This window comes from Tiliqua scincoides, chromosome 4 (genome assembly GCF_035046505.1).
Source record: "Tiliqua scincoides isolate rTilSci1 chromosome 4, rTilSci1.hap2, whole genome shotgun sequence".
In the NCBI taxonomy this organism is placed as follows: domain Eukaryota; kingdom Metazoa; phylum Chordata; class Lepidosauria; order Squamata; family Scincidae; genus Tiliqua; species Tiliqua scincoides.
This window is the reverse complement of record NC_089824.1, coordinates 155,167,724-155,190,750: the sequence shown is the minus strand read 5'-3', so window position 1 is coordinate 155,190,750 and position 23,027 is coordinate 155,167,724. Positions and strand designations below refer to the sequence as shown.

Below are 23,027 nucleotides of genomic sequence, written 5' to 3'. Positions count from 1 at the left end.
TCTATCCAGTCACATGTACTGTGCAGTACCACATGTACTGCCTGTTTGGGAGTGTTAAGTTTGGAGAAATCAGCTATGTGAAAATGGCTGTGTGAGCCAGTATTTCTAGTTTCAAGGTTTTTCTGGCACTAGGGTTTTGTAGATTAAAATGGATTCAAACTTTAAAAGTAATGCTTCACAATGGAAAGGCACACACCACTGTGGTTTGCCTCCTTGGCAGCAACCCATTCTTGGTGTAATACTTGAATCAGATTTGAGAGTTGCTTCTGTGGGACATTTGTAACATCCAGAGGTGATCACTAAAAATGGCAGGGATAGCATGGAGTCCACCTTGGCTATGCAGGGCAGCTCTGGAACACTGGATGATGACGACATCATCATCATCACCCAGCTCTTCACAGCTATTGAGCACTGTAAAGGAAAATGTGCGGGGGTCTGACTTTAGCTGCATGGCCATGCAGCTTAGCGGGAGCAGTAGTGATCCAAGACACTTTAGTGCTTTAGGCAGAAAATATGATGTCATTCTTCCATACTTATGCATTATTATGATATGTAATTGACAACTTCTTGCCTTTTAATGGTACCTCCAAAATCTGCTACCTGAAGCAAGCTGCCTCAGCCTCCCTAATGGTAGATTCTGTTGTGCTGGAATCCCCTCCTCCTCCTGTTAGATGATTGTCTTTTATGAGCTCATAGAGAGTTCTCTGGCATTGCAGTTGTCCAATGTATTGGGAGAAGAATTGATATTCTTATTCGGGGGGCAGGATCAGCAGACTGGCGCTTACCCAGAAAATTGATCAAATGTGATGGATTTTTTCTCCCCAGGTGTCTTATTACTACCAGGCCACTCCAGCTGTCTTAACCTATATTACAGCGTATATTGCTGGCTTGTCCTCGAGCTTCCATTCCACCTTTTTGGCTTGTGAACAATTTCTCCTGAAGAACAAAGATGATGATTCTGTCAGGCTTCAGAATCTTTCGCTGTGTAGTTTGTCTCCTGATAGTTTATCTCCTGATAATTTGTCTCCTGATACAGACACAATCTGATAATTAACATGGGTGTAAACTTGAAGTGATTGATCCTTGCTTTGTGAGAATGTGAAAAACAGATTTGTTTTTTTTACTACCATCAACTACCAAGTCCAAGCTTGAAGAAGAAATCCATTTTGCTGGCCTGGTGTATGGTCAAAGAACAAGAATTTCTAAATGGGTTAATGTAATGGTCAGACTTCTAGTGGTGACAGCGTATGCACTTACTAAGTAAGCAGTGCACACAGCTTTGTCCTGAATTTTGCATGTCCTTAATTGCATCTGATTTGGCTTCTGTTGAAGTCCTGTATTTGATTCCTAGGAAAACCTGTTGTGAAGGCAAACTTGACAATGGACTCCTTTTTTGCTTGTCACTTTTCTTGCCTTGCCCTGTGCACTAAGATGTTTGAGCAGGGATTACACTTGCACTAAATATCGGTAGCTTAAACTGTACAGGCAGGAAAAACGTTTCACATTGAGTCAGCAGCAATGACATTTTCGGGATCCTTTTATCAAGGGAGTGTAAATCTTGTTAGAAGATATTATGGACTATTATATAGGGGTTGGTGGGCACTTGGGGCATTAAACTGCATCATTGCTCACAAACCCTTTGAAACTGGGCTTCCTTGATCTAGTGCACACTTAACACGAAACACAGCCAGGTATCAAATCATGTCACATGTGAGACATTCTACCATTTTAAACATTCTTTATGAATGTACCTTTTTTTTAATTGTCTTTGATCAGTCCATGTCTGAAAGACTACATGATTTTACCACAAAGGAACTGTTCTTTTCTTGTAAATATCATTCAGACTCGGCCTTCTGAACCATTGAAAGAAATTTCCTTCTCTGCTTTGATCTTCAGCTGGTTGTGGATGGAGTGTCTGATTGTATTGTTAGGTTGGTCTTTTCTTGTATGACTTTGCACTACATTTTCAGCTCTGGCTTTGAACACATTGTTGATTAGAGCTGTGGGACTTTATTGAAATAGTAATAAAAGCATATTTTAAAAGACCTCAAGTTTGCATTTATTAGGAGGAATTTGCTCTCTTGCTCCATGGAGACGATAACTTATCTCACTCATGATGGTACAAATTCACATCTTCCTCCAATGTTCATGCTCCAGAGAAGTAAATTCATACCCATGTTCCTAGAGCCTGATCGATATCCATGTTCCCAGGTTCTGATAGTAGACATAACATTCTTGGTATGCCAGTGAGACTGTTTACTTCGGTAAGGATTCGTTTATATGCCCTACATCCAAAGTTGATAAGAATGGTACTAAGTTGTATATGGGTTGACATTGTCATTCAAGTGTCAATAATCACACATCAGTAAAGGCCAAGATTAATGGTGTGTTCTGGTTCTAGAAAGGCTTGAAGGCACTGATCTTGGCCAACATCAACTTGTTTGAAATGCACAATTTCTTTGCATGAGCTGTTTCTTTTTTATGTGAAGTCTGTTAGGATTCAAACTACAGTCTTCCCTCAAAAACCATTTAAGTTTAAAGAAACAACATGTGGGAAGAGTAGTTTGATTTTGAAATTCCCTTTCAAATGGCCAACTGAAAGAAGGAGGAGTTAAGCAGCTAATTGTGTATAAGGGCAAACTCCTAGCCATTCAGTATGGAAGGTTGAAGTTGAAACCCTGAGCTGGATCACTGAACTAAAATCACTGAATTGTATCATTGCTGAATCCCATTGCTGAATTATTTGAAAGATTCTTGCAGTAGAGCCCTTTGTAAATAAACCCAGTATTTCTGAAGAGCTTCCCTCTCTATTACAATTTGGCCTAGGTTCTGATGGAACATCAGATTGCTGAAGGGTAAACAGTACTTGAACTAGGAACACTGTTCAACTCCTCTCAGAACTTGTTGAAAGTTGGGGATTGAGGGCAGCAGACGAATGACTGGATTAGTTGGCATTGGGCATCTCGGGGTGGAGGCCCTGTCAGGAATCTACAAGATCACCACAGTGATATTGTAGGATATATGCAACTGCACTAATGTTATGCAAGGTTTGGAAAAGGGGATCTAGAATAGAAACACACACTCTAAAGAAAGTTTCTACCCTTTATAAGACCAGCCCTGCTGGATCAGGCCATAGGCCCATCTGGTCCAGCTTCCTGTATCTCACAGTGGCCCACCAAATGCCCCAGGGTGCACACAAGACAACAAGAGTTTTGCATTCTGGTGCCCTTCCCTGCATTTGGCATTCCGACGTAGCCCATTTCTAAAATCAGGAGGTTGCACATACACATGGCTTGACTTGACAGACTCATGATAGAACCCATGATAGACTTTTCCTCCAGAAATTTGTCCAATTCCCTTTTAAAGGCATCTAGGCCAGATGCCATCATCACATCCTGTGGCAAGGAGTTCCACAGACTGACTTCATGCTGAGTAAATAAATATTTTCTTTTTTTTGTCCTTACTCTCCTTACTCTCAATTTTAGTGGCTGTCCCCTGGTTCTGGTGTTATGTGAGAGTGTAAAGAGCATCACTCTATCTATATCCTTCCCATGTATAATTTTGTATGTCTCAATCAGGTTCTCCCTCAGGCGCCTCTTTTCTAGGCCAAAAAGGCCCAAACTCTAGTATTTTGTCATAAGGGAGGTGTCCCGGCCCAGTAATCATTTTAGTGGCTCTTTTGCACCTTTTCCATTTCCGCTATGTCTTTTTTGAGATGTGGCAACCAGAACTGGATGCTGTACTCCAGGTGTGGCCTTATCATTGATTTGTACAATGATCCCAAGCATAGAATTGGCCTTCTTAACCGCTGCTGCACACTGGGTCGACACTTTCATCAAGCTGTCCACCACCACCCCAAGATCCCTTGCCTGTTCCCTCTCGGACAGCTCAGAACCCTTTAGCCTTTATGCAAAACTTTGATTTTTTGCTTCATGTGCATTTTAGCTCCAGGAACAAGACACATTGTGGCCAATTCTAAGAAAATAGGGTGGGCTAGTAATAATTTGTTGTAGTTAAGCAATGGAGTAGTCAATACTATAAACTGAATAAATTACGCAGAATAAACAAATATGGAGGTTTTTGATTTGCAAAATTTTATTCAGGTAATCTGATTTGATTTTTCCCCGACAAAGAATTTTTGTGCAGCACCCATACATTTTATCACAAAGCACAGCTGTGGAGAGCCTTGTTTATTTTTAAATGACTAAAAAAAAAATCTGTTTTAAAAGAAGAAATTCTATCCGTATCAGCTCTACTGATGATCATTGGGTCTTGACAAGATGAACGTACAAAATGTGAAGGATAATTCTTCTCTCCCAAGTTTGACAGTCATGTTTGCCTTCCGATTGAACACTTGAACAACACTGGCCAGTCACATTTGCCACCAAATGGGATGGCTGGAGTACAGCCCATAAACTGATAGTATTCCCCTGTAGACATAGCTGCGTCACCCAGATTAGTCTATGAAGAGTCTGGTTGGTGGCAAATTTTTCTTGTAGAACTAACTAGAGAGATGAAGACAGAAAAATCAGCTTGCTTTCATGTTCTACACCACTGCATAAAGCTGCAAATAGTCTCTTCACTGGTAATAACAGTGGATGTTTTTTTCTGTTGCACTGTGAATGAATAACTAAGAGTGAACAATTCAGACTGAAGAAATGTTCTGAACTTGAGGTCCATGTGCTAAGCGGGCAGCCTGGTTGTCAAGGGAAAGCAACCATGTTCTGGACTGTACTACCACTAGGAAGAAGTCTCTGGGACAGCACTGAGCTGAAGGGCAGTAGCATAGCCCAATCAGAGGCTCTGCTATGACACAGCTATTCAGGGATTTCTCTTTGTCTGCTATGTTGAAAGGAAATGATACTGTTCTCGGAATTTCTCAAGAATGCAATTTCTGATGAAAACAATTATCCTATGTTCTCTTAATATTTGTCACTACCCCCCACCCCCCAAAAAACTTCTGTGCAAGTTCAGTTGCCTAAAAGCTGCTAGGGCATGTTCCTGCAGCAGTCTTTGTTTGAAATGCCACGACCTCAGACCGATATGTTGTGCTTTTCAGTTTTCCTTCATATCTGCAGTGGCCAAACCTACTGAAACTGGCATGCACTTATCAATTCAGCAGACAAACCTGTCTGTCTAGGAACAGGGGTGGGAAGGAGTAGCCAAGTGGGTTCTACTCCTCCGATCAAGCAACCACGACATCATGCCATCTAGGTTACTTAAGATCAAGCACAGAAATGCCTGTATTGCTTCTGCCAGGTCTGCTGTGAAACTGAGTGTTGCTTTGTGGAAGGCAGATCCACTTTTTCTCCAGTAAGTGCAGGGACTGGAATTCCTGTGACAATGTAAGTTGCTAGCAATAGGGACTGTGTGTGTACCTAGACACATCTGGGGTGTTAAATTTGTTTTATTTGCACTTTTCACTCCAAGCCAACCAGCAAACTTCACTGGTTTCACTAGGCCGGGGGGGGGGGGGAGTTGTCTGCTTTGCTCTCATGTAGCTTCTTAGCTCCCTCTGCAGGTGTTACTAGTTACTGTATCCAATTTGGTCAAGCATCCCCTTTACTCTGATATGGCAGCAGTGGATAGTGCTACTAGTTTACTGATCCCTTCAGCTGCTGACCTGGTAAAAAGGGAAAGTTAGAGAGCAGGAAATGGTGCAGGAGCACTAAACTAGGTCAGTGGTGGCCAAACTCTCCACCACTGTGGAACGGAAATGTGGTTCCCATTCAGACCACGTCTTACCATTCCGCCCAGGTGCCGCATGTAGTACTTTTCGATACGGGTACAGGGACGCCATGGATAGTCACGTCTGCTGTCCGGCATCCCAAAAGGCCATGAGACAAGATGTCTGGGCAGATGTGACTCCCAGATTGTCCCTGTCCCTGATTGAGGTGGACTATATGCGGTGCAGAATGGTAAGGTCTGCTCCTGGGGTGGATGGGTTCGTCCAAACCCCAAATCCAGCCCCTGGACTGGGTTTCAGGCTACTTCCCTAGGTCTGCCTAACTTCTCCCAGTACACTCCCTGACAGGATTAAATGAAAATCCTTAATTCTTTCATCTGGTAAAGTGTTGTATTTATAATAGAAAGCAGGACTTGGATCCAGTCTCCTTCACTCCTGGCGCTATGGCACTCTGAAATACTTGTTTGTATTTCATAAAGGAAAATACCTCAATAGCTTTTATAGACAAAAGAATTACTTGTTTGAAACCAAAGAACTGACTTTTGTAAAACTTTCCTATCTGTCACTTGGGATCTGACTCACCAGTGTGTAAACCTCTGGAACCGGTTGCCTGAAAGATGGGGTTCTTATGCTCACTGTACATAGTAAGAAGCACAAATATTTAATTACCTCCCTGTTGATTTTTCCTCTGTATTGGTTGATGTGTCTCAAGGTAAAGTTTGAGTTTGATACTCACATGCTGCATCTTTGAACTGAGATAAAACTGGCTCGTAAATGTCATAATAGATTTGTTCAGGATGGCTGTGATCTCGGATATAGAGAAGATCTTCCACTGTAACTGGATCGCTCTTCCCTTGCCACAGTGTCAGACTGTACCTAGGAAGGAGAGACATTTAGCAGCTGATTAGAACAGGGGTGTAAAACATAAGACCCGGGGGGGGGCCAGATGCAGCCCCTAGAAGCTTTTTATCCTGCCCTCAGCTGCTGAGGTGTTAGAGCTGGAATGGCAGCCCACATGAAACTGGGCTTTCCCAAATCTTGAAATATGATCAAGATTTGCATACTTTCCCTTCTGTCATTTGTAGTTAATGAGTTTCTATATGAGAACAGGGTCTGATTTCTGACCATTAGCTGCTTAATGATCTCTCTTTCTGCTTAATGACATCACTTCCGGCCCTCAGCTAGAGCCCTGAATGCTAACTTCGGCCCTCTGTATGAAACGAGTTTGACACCTCTGGATTAGAGTCTGAGACGAAGCTAAAAAGTTCAGCAGAAAAATTTAGCTAGATTTGTTTTTTAATCTTTAATGTCTGAATAAACCTAGTTTGCAAGGTTTACGGTGCCTTCTGTTTCTGCTTTTGAGGAACTGTGTGCTGTCAAATCTCTTACCTCTTGGACTGATTCAGAAGCCAGCTCAAATGAGGCCAGCCTGGTCTTGCCATGACAGCTCTTACAGGGAAGGTGACTTGCTGGGGCAGCTTTCCCACAAGGCTGTGCATTTCTTCAACCATTCTCTGGGTATAGGTGGTGTTTGGGAAGAGAGGTGAATAGAGAGCTGTCCATCCTGGGGAGACAGTGCAGTTTGGAAACTTCTGCTGGATGAGCGACAGGAATCTAAGGACAATAAATAAGACAGCTACAGCAGCAGACATCTCAAAACAAATCATTCTCCCCCACACTGGCATAGACTCATACTGTGTCTGGGTAGGAGTTCAGCTTATAAATCCACTTCAGTGGATTGCACTGGAGCAGAATCTGGGCTCCCTATCCTTATCCCAAGGGCTGTACTTAGAGTGTGAGTGTGTGTGTGTGAGAGAGAGTTTCTATTATATGCTACAGTCTGCCTGTGTGTGCACAGAGATGCTACTAACCTGCATGATAGTGTCTGAAATGTAGAAGAAAAACCTCCTTGGCTGAGCTGTGATTAATAGCAGGTCTCCAGGCACAGGCCAACTTGGTCATCTGACACAATCAAGTAGACACTTGGCATCGATCAAGGATGGTGTGTTCTCAGTCACTGCAAAATTGGCTCAGTGAAGCTCTGTGTTAGCAGAAGAATAGCTAACATGAGATGATTTGGAGCCTGTTCACAAGGAAATGTTGGCCAGGTATTAATCCAAAATGGCGCTGCCCCAGACACAAACAATATGCAGCAAGCAGGCCATTACTATGGTGGATGGGGTTGTTGTTCCAGATGTTTCCCTGTAACTGATGACTTGCCAGGTATTTGGGGGGTGTGCCCATTGCACTACATTAGTTCACTGCTACCCCAGTTGTATAGGCACTATTGGAGATTAAGCATGAAGTATGTGTGTGTGCCCACACACACACACCCGGGTTATCCATTCACCATTTTGTGGCAGACAATTTGTGTGTATACTGTGATCACCCTTGGAGGTGCACATGCAACTGAGACTTACTCCCCTGCCCTGCCACAGGTGGAGCTGACATGATAGAGGACCTGGTGAACAGAGATGGTGTTGGAGACAGGCCTGGTCAAAGTGACTCCTGAACTCTGGTAAAGGTAACATCCAATGTACCCTAAGGGGGTGGATGAGGCAAGGTGCCATAGGGGGCCAGTTGCAGGGTTCTTTCCCATAACTCCAGAATCTTGGTGCTTGCATTGCCTTGAATCATTAACCTTGTTAAAGCATGAGAGAAGTGCATATCTTATCATTGCATCTGCCCTTTAAATCAGTTCCTTGGTATAATTATATCCTAGATTAGGATTGAGGATCTTGTTATGGAAGAGCCTACCAATCGGTTGTAAACACGACATTCAGCTTATTATTATGGCCTTTGTCTTTGCTAGTCAAGAGAATGATTTTTCATAAGATATCATGTTATCTTGCTGTGGCAAAAGTGGTGTCTTGAGAAACAAGAAACGTAAAATGTGTCCCAATACAGAAATAAGAAAAGTTTGTTTTACTCACAGGCTTGCATTAACAGCTGTATGAATTGGCACATTCGGGCCTTTCAAAATATCTGCGTTGAGCCATACAGGCCTATCAATGTTGACTTGAGAGGATGTTTTAACCAAGATATCCAGAGAGGGGCCAACGGCCTTGATGCTTTTGAAATCCAGTTTGATGGCTGTGTGGGGAAAGGAAGGAAATCTTGTGAAATAAGTTAGTGCTACTCACCAGCCGTGTACTGTCCTGCCATCAATGGCGTACATTAATGCCACACTATATCACACACACAGCAAGCCACTTCAGGGACCATGATTAGCCAGGAAGCTGTCCAAAATCCTATCCAACTTTTGGGCCCAATCCTATCCAACTTTTCAACAGACTCAATGCAGCCCCAAGGTAAGGGAATAAATTTTCCCTTACCTTGAGGAGGCCTCTGTGACTGCCTCCCCACCATAGGATGCAGCGCACACCCCATTGACACAGTAGCACCAGCACTGGAAAATTGGATAGGATTGGGCCCTGAGTCATTTAGATTTGTTTGGGGGTTGTATTACCCTCTTTGTTTCAAAATTCTTGCCTATTTTTTTTTCCTTTTTCATAGTGGAACAATAGATTTTCTCTTTTCCTAAGCAACCCTAAGTACTTCAGATGCTGCTGCTTGGAGAGGAAAAGACTAGCTTTATCCCCATGAGAAGGGACTGTTCTATCCCATATGTTCTGAGGATTAGAAACTTTTCTTCTGCTGAGCAGCAGCCAGAGATTTGTGACCTAAGAACATCCTCCTCACCGTTCCAGACTTGAACTCAAGCCGTTCCTCCTTAGTCTGCCTTTCCCACTGAAGTTCTTCCTTCTACTTCCCTTGTCCAAGTCATTAATTTTCCATCAGGGAGCAGAATACCAGGAGGCTGCTCAGAGCCTCTTTATGCATTACGAGCATACTTCCTGGAAGTATGCAAATGCTGAACTTGTAGCGTCTCAGATGTACAAAGGCATGTAGATGGCCAATCATGCCTACATGCAGCTATTTGCATGCAATATGGTGTGAACGTACTAATGTCTACACAAAGTGCTTTTCCTGAAGGACGCAGCTTTTGGTTATGAAGCTCTCTGAGTAGCCTCATTTGATCTCAGCTGAATAGATCTCACAGGAATGTTGTGCAGATAATCTGACATAAGAATATGTTGTTACCAATGCTGAGGATTAGGACAGAAAATAAAACAATAGACAGGGTGAAGCAAAAGTAGGTGGGCAGTAGGTGGAATAGGGCTTGTGTTAGGGTTATACTATAACGATGGTGTTCATTATAACTATGGCATTTGTGTTATATTTAATTATATTTAATTGTATTAGTAAACATAACTGTATATATAATCTCAAAATAAATGTTATCATTTTTTGTCCACCTACTTTTGGTTCACCCTGTATATAAATTCTCCCCACTTGATACGCACTTTTTGCTTTTGATCACCCCCAATTTACCTTTATCAGATGACTTAAGCACAGCGTCCAGCCATTCCTGAAGAGAATTATCACTGTAGATGTCTGGTGGATGGGCCATGATGGGTTTGTCTGTCTCATTGGGTGTGTTGTATGCTTCAACAGTGACATCAGATTCCATAACCATAGCATCACCTGTTCATAATACAATCTGTGAATTTATAGCAAGGGAGGCCTAGTGTGGCGTCTCTGTGCATATAGTGACAAGTTTGTTATGTGCTGACTTAGACTACAGCACTTAGCTGGTTCACAATTGAACTGTGAATATTTAGAAACGGGACTTCAGAGCTTGCTGAATCTTACCCCATCCCAGCTCCAGCTTTCCAGAATGGCGTTTATGGTCAAAGCTGATCTTACATTAACAGAACTTGTTCATGCAAAAGGGCTGCAGGGGTGTGATTTTTGTCAATTTGCCTTACTATACTGGCCCCCGAGCAGCATCTGGTTCCCCAACCCTCAAGCATGGATTTGCAGGGGGTAGCTCTGGGGAGGAGGGACTGGGAAGCATTTGCTCTGATTCTTTTCAGTTTTTTCAAAAACCTAGTAATTACAGCATAATGGACACATGGTAAGCAAGCCCTCTTTTACAAAAGCAAAGGAATCCATGATTACATACCTGCCTTGAATTGTTCATAACAATTGTCACTCAGCACATGGAACCAGTGAGCTGGCATCACAAAAAGGTATTCCTTCGGAAGAATCCCATGAAACCAGAAGCACCAAGGGAGAAGAGTGTTTCAATAGAATACCCTCTATCCAGGCTGGCCCTCCTGAAGTGGCTGGGGCTGCACGAGCAATGTTGATGCACTCCCACTCCCTTCCCCCATCAAGGAGCTATTCCACCCCTTCCCACTGGGTCCCTAGACGTGGTTCTGCTGGAAGTGGTAGGCTGGAGAATCAGATGAATTTCCAGCCAAAAGAGGCTTGAGAGTTAGTTGATTGGCTGCTGAGGAACAGAAAGAGAAGATGGAGTGGGGGTGCTCTAGGGCAGGGGTGCCCAAGCCCCGGCCCGGGGGGCACTTCCGGCCCTCGAGGCCTCTCAATGCGGTCCTCAGGGAGCCTCCAGTCTCCAATGAGCCTCTGGCCCTCTGGAGATTTGTTGAAGCCTGCACTGGCCCAACGCAACTTCTCTCAGCTTGAGGGCGACTGTTTGACCTCTCGTGTGAGCTGTGGGATGAGAGCTCCCTTCACTGCTTGCTCTTTCACACCTGTGACACAGCAGCGGCAGCAAAGGAAAGGCCAGCCTTGCTTTGTACAAGGCCTTTTATAGGCATTGAGCTATTGCAAGACCTTCATTCATTCATAAGTTCATCTTTAATATATTCATTTATATAAACTTATGTAAATTTATTCACATTTTAAATGTAAATTAATTCTTTTTTTTCCCGGGCCCCCGACACAGTGTCAGAGAACTGATGTGGCCCTCTTGCCAAAAACTTTGGACACCCCTGCTCTAGGGAATGGGGTGTTTCTCCAGCCACTGCCTCTTCCCACTAGGTTCCCAGGCACAGGTGGCTGTGGCTGAAGAATTGTACTATATTTTACCTAAAAGAGTCTTGAGAACCACCCCATTATTTGACTGCTACTGCTGCTTCCTTTTCCTACATGGCTCCCAGGCACCTGGCAGATCTTGATCATATTGAGTGTGGCTGACCCTCCCGCTGAAAGCTGCTGCTGTTGGCCTCAGAGTAGAGCAGGTGAGTAGCCTGGTGCCTCCACCCAAGTGCACCCCAAGCAACATTTCACCCTGCTTCATCTGTGAATGGGCCCTACGTTTCTCTTTCTAAACAGTAACACAGGCAGCCTATCCTTATTGGGAGCAGGGGTGCGGCAGCCCTGGAGTCAGATTTCAGTGACAGAATCTGTTCTTGGCCATGTTAGGCAGTCAGTGTTGGTGTTAGTTTGCTGGGCTCCCAGGGCAAAGACTGAGTCCCTGATGGCATCCTGATGATGCATTGAGTGCTACCACAATCACTGGTACTGAGAGTTCAGAGGTTGGTCTGGTCAGGCGGGCCCTTTGACGGTCGTGGGCTTCAGGTCAGTGCCCAATCTGGCTGACCCTGGCATCACTCCTGAAGGCAGTGGATGTCTTTGGGCAAAACTAAGAGGGGTTTTCATCATCTTTCAGTGACCAAAGCCAACTCCACTTTCTAGTAAGGTTACCCAGACAGCCATTTTAACTCTTACCCAGCTGTGGGCACTGCTAATTCTCAAATCACTGAAGCAAAGCATCTCCCTCCACATGTGTATGGTGTTCTGAGCATCCATTCACATCCTGTCTGTCTTCTGGGTCGGCACACCCTACACAGTCTGTTCTCTAACCTGCATATTTTGTATAATTGCATAGTGCTGAACATTGCTGGTACTGAATCAAAGCAAAAATAATGCTTTGCCAATTAAACCCCTGAAATTACTGGAAGGGGAAAGTTCCTCCCTTCCTTGACCAATATGGGTTTTAGATAATAAGCGAACTGTGCTCCATGGACAAAGATAAACTGATTGAGTTCACTGGCTAGATAGAGAGAAGTGCTGTATAAAAAAAATTCAATATACAGGTAGAGCCTCATTATTCGTGAAGGTTCTGTTCCTGGAACCCATGCAAATACCAAATTTTGTGTGAAACCAAGTCACGCGAAATTCGGGCTCCACCAAGCTCCAAACACGACTGAAGCCTTGCTCCAGTCACGTCTAGAGCTGTTCTGAGGCCCATGGAGGCTACGACCAGCCTCCAAGGGCCTCAGCCTCCAGAGGTCCTAAAAGGGCACTTCCAGTTTTCGGGCAAAAATTGGAAGTGCCCTTCTAGGACCTCTGGAGGCCTTTCTGAGGCTGTGCACAGCCTCCACAGGCCTCTGAAAGCCTCAGAGACCAGAGCTCTGGAGGCTCTTCTGAGGTCCATGGAATCCATATGCAACCTCCACGGGCCCTGGAGGCCTCCACACTGCACGGAGGGCTGCACATGGCCTCTACAGGCCTCCGAAAGGCCCCTGAAAGCCTCAGAGGCCACTCCTCCGTAGGTGACTGGAACACAGCCAAAAACCGGAAGTGCCTCTCTAAGACCTCCAGAGGCTTTTCTGAGGATCATGGAGGCTGCGTGTGGCTCCAGTTGCCTCCAGAGGGCTCAGGTGGGGCCCAAGTCTGGCTCCACGCAGGTCCTGGAAACCCTCGTTGAGTCAGATTTGCAACTAAAAATTTTGCAAATAGGGGCTCCACCTGTATTCAAATCGGACTGACAGTATTAATCTGGGCAGCAGTTTGATGTTCAGTCTGCAAGTTTCTCTGGATTCCTTTCTACACTGGACAACTTTGTCACCTTGCCAGCTGATAGACATCTCAGTGGAAACCTCTCTTTCCCACGTCCTCATCTGGAGGGATCCCAAATGCCCCTAATGAAAAGCTTGATTTCTCAGATAAGTCTGATGTATCTGAGAAGGCCGCTAAAGCCGATATGTAGGTTAAAGAGTTCCGCATCAATCCAAAGCTTTCTGTTCACTCCTCTGGTTTCATTATCACAGGGTGATAAGCCCCTTCAGACAAAACATAGTGTTCTATGTTGACGGAGCTGTCTTATCTCGTGCAAGGAGAATCAATCGCTCATTCTTATCACTACAGTGTGAGCCATCCTTTTCCCTTATCGTTTCAGATTTTTGTGCCTTGATTAACTGTAAAGAATGATTCACTTAATATATTGAACTGTAGCAGAACTTTTCCATCACAGTGATGATGCAATCTCTTATTTATTGGAAGAAACATATATTTTTAGAAACTTTTAAATCCAGAATTAGCCCCTTCAACTTATCTTTTAGATAGGAAATAACTTCATCCTCAACTGGATAAAGTGATACATAAACTGCATGTGCCTTTCTGTCATTTAAGGTCAATTGATAGATTGTATTCCCATTAGCAGTTGCATGTCTCTTCAACCCACATATCAAAGGTGTAGCACAGAGGTTCCCAAATTGGGATACCAGCCAGGGAACCTTGATCACTTCCCCCTTAAGGAGCCTACACCGCCCCGCCCTCCCCCACAAACTGCTGGTGTAGCATCTTAAAACGGTACAAGGCCAGATTTTACCTGGTCCTGTAGCATGAAATAATGCATCTGTTTTCTGTGTTCCAAGTTTGTAATCCTATGCACACTTTACTGGGAGTAAGTTCCACTGAAAGCAATAGGATTTACTTCTGAGTAGACGTGCATAGGATCACACTGTTAAAGAACTAAGAATGTGGCACATTCTTCACTGTGCCACAGCAGCTGCAAGCAGCACTGCTGATGGGGCTGTGCTGCATGTTATGGGGTGGGGGTAAACAGAAGGCAACCTGGAGATAAGTAAAGAACTTTCTTATTTACCTCTATGCAGGCCTTCTGGCCACTGATGGGTCTCCTTGGACCCATGTCAGATGTGGAGCTGGTGTAATTCTAAGGAGAGCCAGGAGGTGTTCAGGTGAGGATTTACAGGGATAGAATCCGGCATGTGTGACTGCTGTTGGATCCACCCCTCCCTGACCAGCGTCCCTGGTTCCTCCTCCAAAACACCTTGTTATTACCGATCTCTGGCCCAGACTACCTGCCACCAACAACTTACTGGCACTGGTGGGCAATCTAACTGAGTCTGGCAGATGCCTGTTGCTGCTGGCCCTTCAGCAGCTCCATCACACATGACTAAACCACGATGTTTCTGCTGTTGCAGGGCCTTTTGCAACAATAGACACTGGTTCTACTGTTGCAAAAGGCCTAAAGGATTGGCCCATGAGTTTCTAGTCCTTATGGCTGCAGAGAGAGGTTAGAGGGGTGCAGTCCTGCTTCATCCAGGAAGAGAGATGTGGAGTAAAAGCATATTCCCCATAGGGATGATGAATCTCCCCTATTGCGCATATGAACAGATGGATATGGAGGTGGTTACATAGGGTATGGGCATTTCCCCTTCCCCTAACAGTCCACTGGTTAACAGATTATCACTACTGAGAAGCACCAATCACCACACAGGCAGAACAGAGAGGAAGAAAGCCCCAGATGAGCAGGTACTCTTTCTCCTGATTTTTTGTTGTGTTCCCAGGAGTGGAGAAGTTGGTTGGTGCATTCTCAAAAGTAGACTGGGTTAGATGGGGTAGAGAAGAGGTTCACAAGGACTTTCATTAGGGAAGCAGTCTTCATAGCTGTGCTGTCCCTTCTTTGTGACTGGCAAACGGAAACTGAGGAAAGCTGTGCACCAATAAATTAAGCAAAATGAGAAAATATGAACAAAGTCTTGTGCAAATTATTCAGGCTACAGAAACCTGAATGTTTTGGTGCAGAATTTGTTTTGGGTTTTTTTTAAGCTTAGTACAAATACAGCCCTCAGCACCCAATGTAGGTCAGGGTTGACGTATGTGAGCACATACCAGGGACCCATGATTTCCATCAGGTTCTGGCCAGATGACGTCTCCCTCTCATCAGGTGTTGTGGAAGTTGCAGCAGCTTGAAATTTCTCTTAGGAAAATTTAGAAATGTGGTGACTTTAGATTTCCTTAAGCTGTATGCAAGTTTGGGGGAGGGCTAAACCTGCTAGTGCCCCTAGGCCTAGGGGACTCTGGTGCCACTCAGAATGGAGGCAATTTCTGTTTTGAACACTTATTTTCTACCCTATTCCTCTGCTTCTAGCTATATACATCCAAACAGGAAGGGGGGGGGGAGAACCACATCTTACTCTTTAAGGCTTCTTCCATCTCATTCTTTTTGTTTGCAGCATGATACCAGCTGACCAATAATCCATCTTTTCTGTCTATTTTCCTCAGATGTAGCAGATAATCCAACATATCTCCACCTGCATCAATAGTTGGCCTAGGTATATCTGAAAGATCAAGATCCAAATATGAAATTGTAAGGTGGTGGGAAACAACAACAAAAAAGAAAGGGCTTCAAAAACGAAAAAAGTAACGCAACTCCCTACTAGTATTTGGGCCCTGTTAGATGTGCCATGTTGCAGGAATACAGAGCATTTTATTTATTTGCTAATGTAGACCTTGATATCTTGCCTTTCTGGCAGACAACCCTCTGGGTTGCTAGGACAATGCATTACTAAAACAAAAGGACAAAACAATTTTAACAATAACAAATCATAGTCCACCTGAGAACAAAGCCAAGCAAACAAACAAGAACAGCAAATTAATCACTCCCCTCCAAACTTCTTTAAAAGTCACGTTTTTGCTCCTTGTGAAAACATGACTACTGAAGTGGACAGGTGGTCCTCTCTTGGGAAGGTGCACTGCAGCTGAGGTTCTGCAGTCACAAAAATCCCATCTTGTGTCCATATGGAAGTGGTAGCCTGTGCATGTTTACTCATATTAAATCCCATGGTGTTCAGCAGGATTTATTCCCTATTAAATTTTCATAAATTGTAGCCTTAATATAACATAAACTGCATACTGACTCTCTGGTAGCCTTTGGGAAAAACAATGGTCAAGATGACATTAACATATGCCCCTTGGCAAGTGACTCAGTTTGCCTCCTGCTGAGCCTGGTGTTTCTTCATGACTAAAGACCTTTGAAAAAAGTTTCAAAGGAAGCAGCTAAGAGCTAGTGAGCCACCTGCTTCAAGCAGCTGAGAGCCAGTGAACCTCAGGCTTTGGAGATGCCCCAGACAGCAGCAGCAGGATGGGATTTCTGGCTATTCTGTTCAGTGATGGTGTCATCACTGAGCCCAGATGTTTTGCAGGAGTAGGCTGGCTACAGAAGGGGAAATGATGGGGGAATCCATGAAAGTAGCAGATAGATGAGGGATGAAGAAAAGGGGAGCCCATTCATCCAGCAAGGGACAGGCAATGGAAAGAAGCAGTGAATTTCCACCATCATCTGCGCTGACTAATTTTTCACATCATGGAACCAGCCCCAGGAATGTCCTCATTAGAATGAAGACATAGTGTGATCCCCCCCCTCACCTTATTGGACCAATTGGTATTGAACAGGGGTGGCCAAAATAGCTTTTGAGCCACATGCAGCTCTTTGGCATATAATGTGTTTCACTTGGAAATATGTTGGCTGAGCTTCTTTTTGCATTACAATTAATATAAAAAGCGAGTAAGAAATTTTCAAGCTTTATCATTATTTACTGGGTATAAACTGAGAGTACACTGAATTAATATGTAAGTTTAATGTTCATGGTGAGCAAATATATTTAAGAATTTACATGCCTCTTACACGAGGCATGAGGCTAACATCTCTCTTGCAGCTCACGAGCATCTCAGGTTTATCGTACATGGCTCTTGTGTTGAGTGAGTTTGACCACTCCAGGCATAGAAGAATGCAAACATCACACTTTCACAGAACTCATCCTTGGAGAACTTCCTGTTGGATACAGTATAGTGAAACAAAGCTTGCCTAGTCCTTTCGTCGACCTTAAGCCATTTTTGCTCAACGTTGCATATATGCAACAGAGATAAAATGTGTACACCTGAGGGCTGGGCAGAAATGGTTTAAGTTGATCCATCCAAGAAAGCAATTTACAGACTTGTTGTTGGGGTCAGTGATGCAGTTACTAGTTAGAAAGACAGTCTGTGGCAAATATCACGGTGCATGCTATGCAATGCATTTTCTTACATTCTTCCTTTTTCCAGTGGTTGTCTCTTGTGCCACATGGATTATTCAGGTAAAATATGTAGCATGGACCACTTTTGCATGTTGTGCAACCCCACAGAAGAAATACAATCAAGTATATGAATCTGAACCATGCAAGTTCAACAGTGATGTGAACACTGCAGTCATACCCTGGCCCTGCAACTCTGATTCCAAGAAGCTCTGGCAACGTACCTTGAGGGGAGTTCCTGGTCACCGTCAAAGCCACTGCGAGAGCTATGCAAGCAGAAATCGCTGCCAAAGTGCAGATCACAGCAACCGCAACTGCTTTTCCTCCAATGGAAGAGCATGTCATGCTGGAAACTGCAATGCTCTTTAAGCACACCAGTTCCTTGTCAACTATGTGTAGAAAATTGCAGCTTCCTTCCAAAACAAAGGCGAGAATAACAGTGGAAGGGGAATTTTGAATAGTTAGATTCCAGTCGGAACCTTGCACTGCTGAAATGAGAGGTTAAAAATATAGTGATCTTAATACAATGTTCTTCTTTCATGTAGGAGTCTCCTTTTAGAAACCCAGGGACGCTCTGAGGAAGCTTCCTTCCCAACAATCTGCTGTCATCTTGAGTGGGTTTGTTAATCATTTGTGGAGTGTTCACTTTAATAATTGAGCTGAGTCTTGTACAAGTTTCATGTAATACCATGCTACCCTGGAGCGGTTTTCTGCTAATATTTCACTCTTTTGCAGACAGTTCTTTTAAACAATCTGGTACTCCCCCCCCCCCCCAAACAATCCTTTATGGTCTTGTTTTGTTCTGATGGCCTGCCAGTACCTTTAAGAAATCCTTTTAATAGTCCCTCTGTTCCTGGCAGGATTTTCCTTTCAGATAATTACTCATCCCCTTGCTAGATTGGCAAGCTTACAATCTGGAGTAGTCATCGAAAGGGAGAAAGGAGCCCTATTTGAAATAATTTTATTAGGGTTCCTTCAGTTTAATTTGCACACAGAGGGAGAATGCCATACCTTTCCCTGACTGTCCTGTATAGGCACAGCAGTATTTTGAGGCCAAAGTCCGTCTTAATATAAGAAAGGAAAACACACACACCCCCAAATATTTCCCCACACCAAGAATTTCCGATATGGATGCCGTGCTTGTGCAGGCAGATGTTCTAGAGTTATTCAAGGATGGGCTCCCCCTTTCCAAAACTGCACCACCAAAAGCTGTCTTGTAGCAGAGCCCAAAGAAAGATGCCTGCTGGTTTTAAATTAACAAATTCAGAATAATACTGACACTCTCACTTCTAAGCTTTCCTGCCCCTACTAGATTAGGAGGAGATACTCATCTGAAAAGCCTCTGTTAAAATTGCAGCATTAACCACAGACCCGCTAGGAGAAGCGGAGGTTCAGGATCTCATAACAATTCAACTCATCCCACTGTACATATAGGAGACCCGAGACGTGCCTCTGTAAATCCCACTAAAGCCCTTAAGCACTGTGCTTGCTGTGCATATCCCAGGACAGGGTTGGATTTATAGTATATATACTGGACCAAATCCTCTGGGTGCCCTCATACTCACCTCATGAAAACCATGGCAACCACATTCAGGCTGCTCCAGATTGCAGCCACACACATGGACACAGAGGAAGTTATTTTCAGAGAGTTGTTATATCCCAGTATTTCCTGTCAACAAGTCCTGACTGGCTACCACTGCTGAACCACAGCTGTAACCCAGAGGCAGCAGTATCTCAACTGCACTGCTTCTAGCTGCCCCAGAAACCATCCTGATCAATAGCTTTGTCTGGGGCACTTCTGTTTTTGAGACTATATGGATGCAGCATAGGAGTGTACATCAGGGTCAGTTCACATGATCAAACAATCTGCTCTGCATGGGCCACAAGTCCGAGTGGTTTGCTTGTTGTTCTGTCATGCGTCCAGATTGGGTTTTGCAGTCTATGGTACATGCTGTTTTCCCGCATAGCTTATCACAGGATGAAAACAAGCACTTTCATCGGACAGTCAGGAGACCATTCAGTTTTGTGGTTCTGCGGTGCTAGTCGTACCTGCCAGAGCCGATCCGTGGTGATAGGAGTCAGCTCCTCGTACAGCTGTTTTGGAAGAAAGAAGAGTTGGTCTCACTGCCATGCTCTCCAGTGATGCACCTATTTCATTTATGGTGGGAACCAGTTGCAGAGGGTGCACAGAACTAGCACCTTGCTGGATTAGTGAAATTTGTTAGCTGCTTTGGGTGGTCTTTTGGACTAGCTAAGGCAAGATACCCATTTAAAAAATAATCATCAAGCAGCAGCTCATAGTTTGGGGATTAAATTAATAACTATTCCTGAGACAATAATTGGACCCTATTAAATATATGAACTTGGGAAGCTGCCTTATACTAAACTGGACCATTGGTCCATCTAACTCATCTAGCTGGTGGCAGCTCTCCAGCGTTTCAAACTGGGTGAGGGAGGGAGACTCTCTACAATTTAAATTGTGTCCTTTTCCTCTGAGCTACAGCCCCACCTGTCTGGCTTACAAATGTTGGTGTCACGACAATGATCATGCATAAAAGCATTCATAAATGTGTGCGTACATGTGTGGAAACCAGATGTAGGATCTCTTTCTCTAAGCTGCCACCCCAAAAGACTATTCCACTGATTTACATACCACAAGTGTATCTGCAAGTGGGAAGGAAAGTCATCATTTCACACAGTCAAAATGAATGAAAATACTCTGACCCAGGATTGATGGACTGGGGAGGTGGCTCCCAAGCAAGTTCATTTTAAATTAATTTTCAAGGCCACCATGTGCCGGAATACTGAAGTCCCAGTTCCCTTCAAAACCTCCCTTCTACTGCCACCTGCTGGGCGATATACTGCAAAAAGCTGTTTGAGTGACTTCTCGTTTACAGTAGGCTTTGTCAGGCTCACTAAAAGCTTATTCACAAGACTAAGTACAGCATAGGTTTTGGTCAATGAATTAATCTGTCCTCTAGTTTGTATAACAGTTTTCTCCAGTTATTGGAGAACAGAAAAATCATGCATATCTGGATTTGTTAGCATCACACACTGTAGCCCTACATGTCAGACCTAGCTAGATGCCTGTGGGTCGTTCTGGCATTTCTTGAGAACAATATTTCATTTCATATTTTTCTGGCTTTAATACTCAGGAGCACCCAAAAAAACAGGGTTGTTATTTATCATATTTCAATACCATCCTCCCTCCAAGGAGCTCAGAGAGTAGTACATTGTGTTTCCACCTCTTTTATCCTCACAACAACCTTGTGAGGTAGGTTAGGCTGAGAGGAGCTGATTGGCCCAAGATCATCCAATGAGATTCACGGCTGAGTGAGAATGTGAATCTTGGTTCTTCCAGTCCTAGAGCCCAATCCTATACTTACCTTGCATCAGAGCTGAGCCCTAGTGCCTAGTGCTAACAACCACCCTCAAAAACAATAAATACTTAATAAAACCATTCAAGGCAGGGTAAAAAGACTCAGCAATTAAATTCAACATGTAGAAAGATCTGAGCAAATAAAAAGATCTTTGCCAGGTGCTGGAAAAACAACTAGTTTAGTGCCAAGTTAGCCTCCCACAGGAAGACATTTCAGATATGCTTGGGGAGCCTGTGTCATGACCGAGATAGCCTAACCTCTGGTCATCACGTAACTTACCTGTGAAGGTGGGGGAACTTGAAGAAGCGCCCCTGAAAATGACTGGATCTATAGGTTAAGGTCAGATGGATGAAATCTCTGTGCAGGTCCACTCTGTGGGTACCTAAGGAATGTTCGTCCCATTCTAGCCATCTGTACTGTACCTTTACAAGACAAGTTTAATGAGACTTAGGGCCCAGTGCTATCCAACTTTCCAGTGCTGGTGTAGCTGCAATGCAGCCCCGAGGTAAGAGAACAAATGTTCCCTTACCTTGAGGAGGCCTCCATGACTCCTCCCAACCACATTATGCTGTATATGCTGTGTTGGCACGGCTGCATCAGCACTGGGAAATTGGATAGGACTGGGCCCTTAATTCCCGTCAGTGTGCATGGATCCTGCCAAGCAGCCCAGTTCTATCCATGCTCACTTGGAAATAAATCTCAGGACATCCGCATGGTCAACCACTGAAACTTCTGCTCAGCACCATCTTTGTCTTTCAATATCTCACCAGACATTGCCTACACACTCTTGTGAGTTTCACTGGCTTGATCCCTGTGAATGAGTGATCAATGACTTAACCAAAGAAAGTTAACCAAAGAATGACCTAACCAAAGAATCATAATGTTAAGTTGTTAATGACTGTGGATGGTTCCCTCAATGGGCAATTTACCCCAGCCTCCCCCTCACTGTTTTTGAAAAAGGAAAACACCTCAGATGCACCAAGCATGGAACTTTGTCACAGCTAGTTTGGCCATGCCATTCTACACTCCACCTCTCTTTATCTTGTATGCTTCCTTCCTTCCTTCCTTCCTTTGCCACAGATTATAATGCTATGATAGGGAAAGGAGGTGCAGTGGAGCAGGTCAGTTTCCTCCCAGATGCGACAATGTTAAGAAACGTATGCATTCCTGGACCTGGTGTATATGGCTTGTGGCAGCAGTTGCTGCCATGTACCCACGGTAATGCCCCCAGCATCCCATGTGGGCAGTGAGTCTGGGTGAGATTGGAAAATGGAAGATCCATGGAAATTTCTGAGCCCCCTCCTTTGGCTCCTGGGCCCCCTTTCTGACCCTACGCCCAGGTACAAATTACCTCCTTTACTGCCCTCTCCTAGGCCCTGGAGGTGGAGAAAAGGAGACATTTAATCTGGGCCTGGAAGTCCAGTGAAGGCTATCATGGGGATATAAAAGAGGCTAAATTATAGATCATGGTCAAAAGAGTGGCAGCAGAAGGGAGGGACAAGCACCATTATAATCAGAGATATGGAAAACCGGATGGCCGGTTGATGATGGCCAGATCCCAAAGGATCTCCTCTATGGAGAACTCGTGCAAGGAAAGTGCCCTACAGGTAGACCACAGCTGCGATACAAGGACATCTGCAAGAGGGATCTGAAGGCCTTAGGAGTGGACCTCAACAAGTGGGAAACCCTGGCCTCTGAGTGGCCCGCTTGGAGGCAGGCTGTGCAGCATGGCCTTTCCCAGTTTGAAGAGACACTTTGCCAGCAGTCTGAGGCAAAGAGGCAAAGAAGGAAGGCCCATAGCCAGGGAGACAGGCCAGGGACAGACTGCACTTGCTCCCAGTGTGGAAGGGATTGTCACTCCCGAATCGGCCTTTTCAGCCACACTAGACGCTGTTCCAGAACCACCATTCAGAGCGCGATACCATAGTCTTTCGAGACTGAAGGTTGCCAACAGATATGGAAAACCACTGCTAGTAGGAATCAGAGAAA

General features: G+C 44.3%; 2 protein-coding genes across 6 annotated transcripts in view; one reads left to right on the top strand and one right to left on the bottom strand.

Annotated features, from left to right (window-relative positions):
- The window catches only part of ACOT11 (acyl-CoA thioesterase 11), a 71,680-nt gene extending 69,834 nt beyond the window's left edge, over positions 1-1,846 (top strand). For all 5 annotated transcript variants that reach the window (XM_066623991.1, XM_066623994.1, XM_066623990.1 and 2 more), the window contains one exon: positions 826-1,846. In XM_066623991.1, coding sequence (XP_066480088.1) covers positions 826-1,047 — 222 coding nt within the window. In that variant the 3' untranslated portion in view covers positions 1,048-1,846. The remainder of the gene's footprint in view (positions 1-825) is intronic.
- Positions 1,847-5,594: 3,748 nt separating this feature from the next.
- Positions 5,595-19,789, bottom strand: FAM151A (family with sequence similarity 151 member A). Its single transcript, XM_066624607.1, has 8 exons — positions 19,708-19,789; positions 17,883-18,146; positions 15,784-15,927; positions 10,082-10,234; positions 8,620-8,779; positions 7,076-7,300; positions 6,423-6,562; positions 5,595-5,623 (listed from the first exon to the last, which is right to left on the bottom strand). The coding sequence occupies exons 1-8, from the start codon at positions 19,787-19,789 to the stop codon at positions 5,595-5,597; spliced, it is 1,197 nt and encodes a 398-aa protein (XP_066480704.1).
- Positions 19,790-23,027: the final 3,238 nt, after the last annotated feature.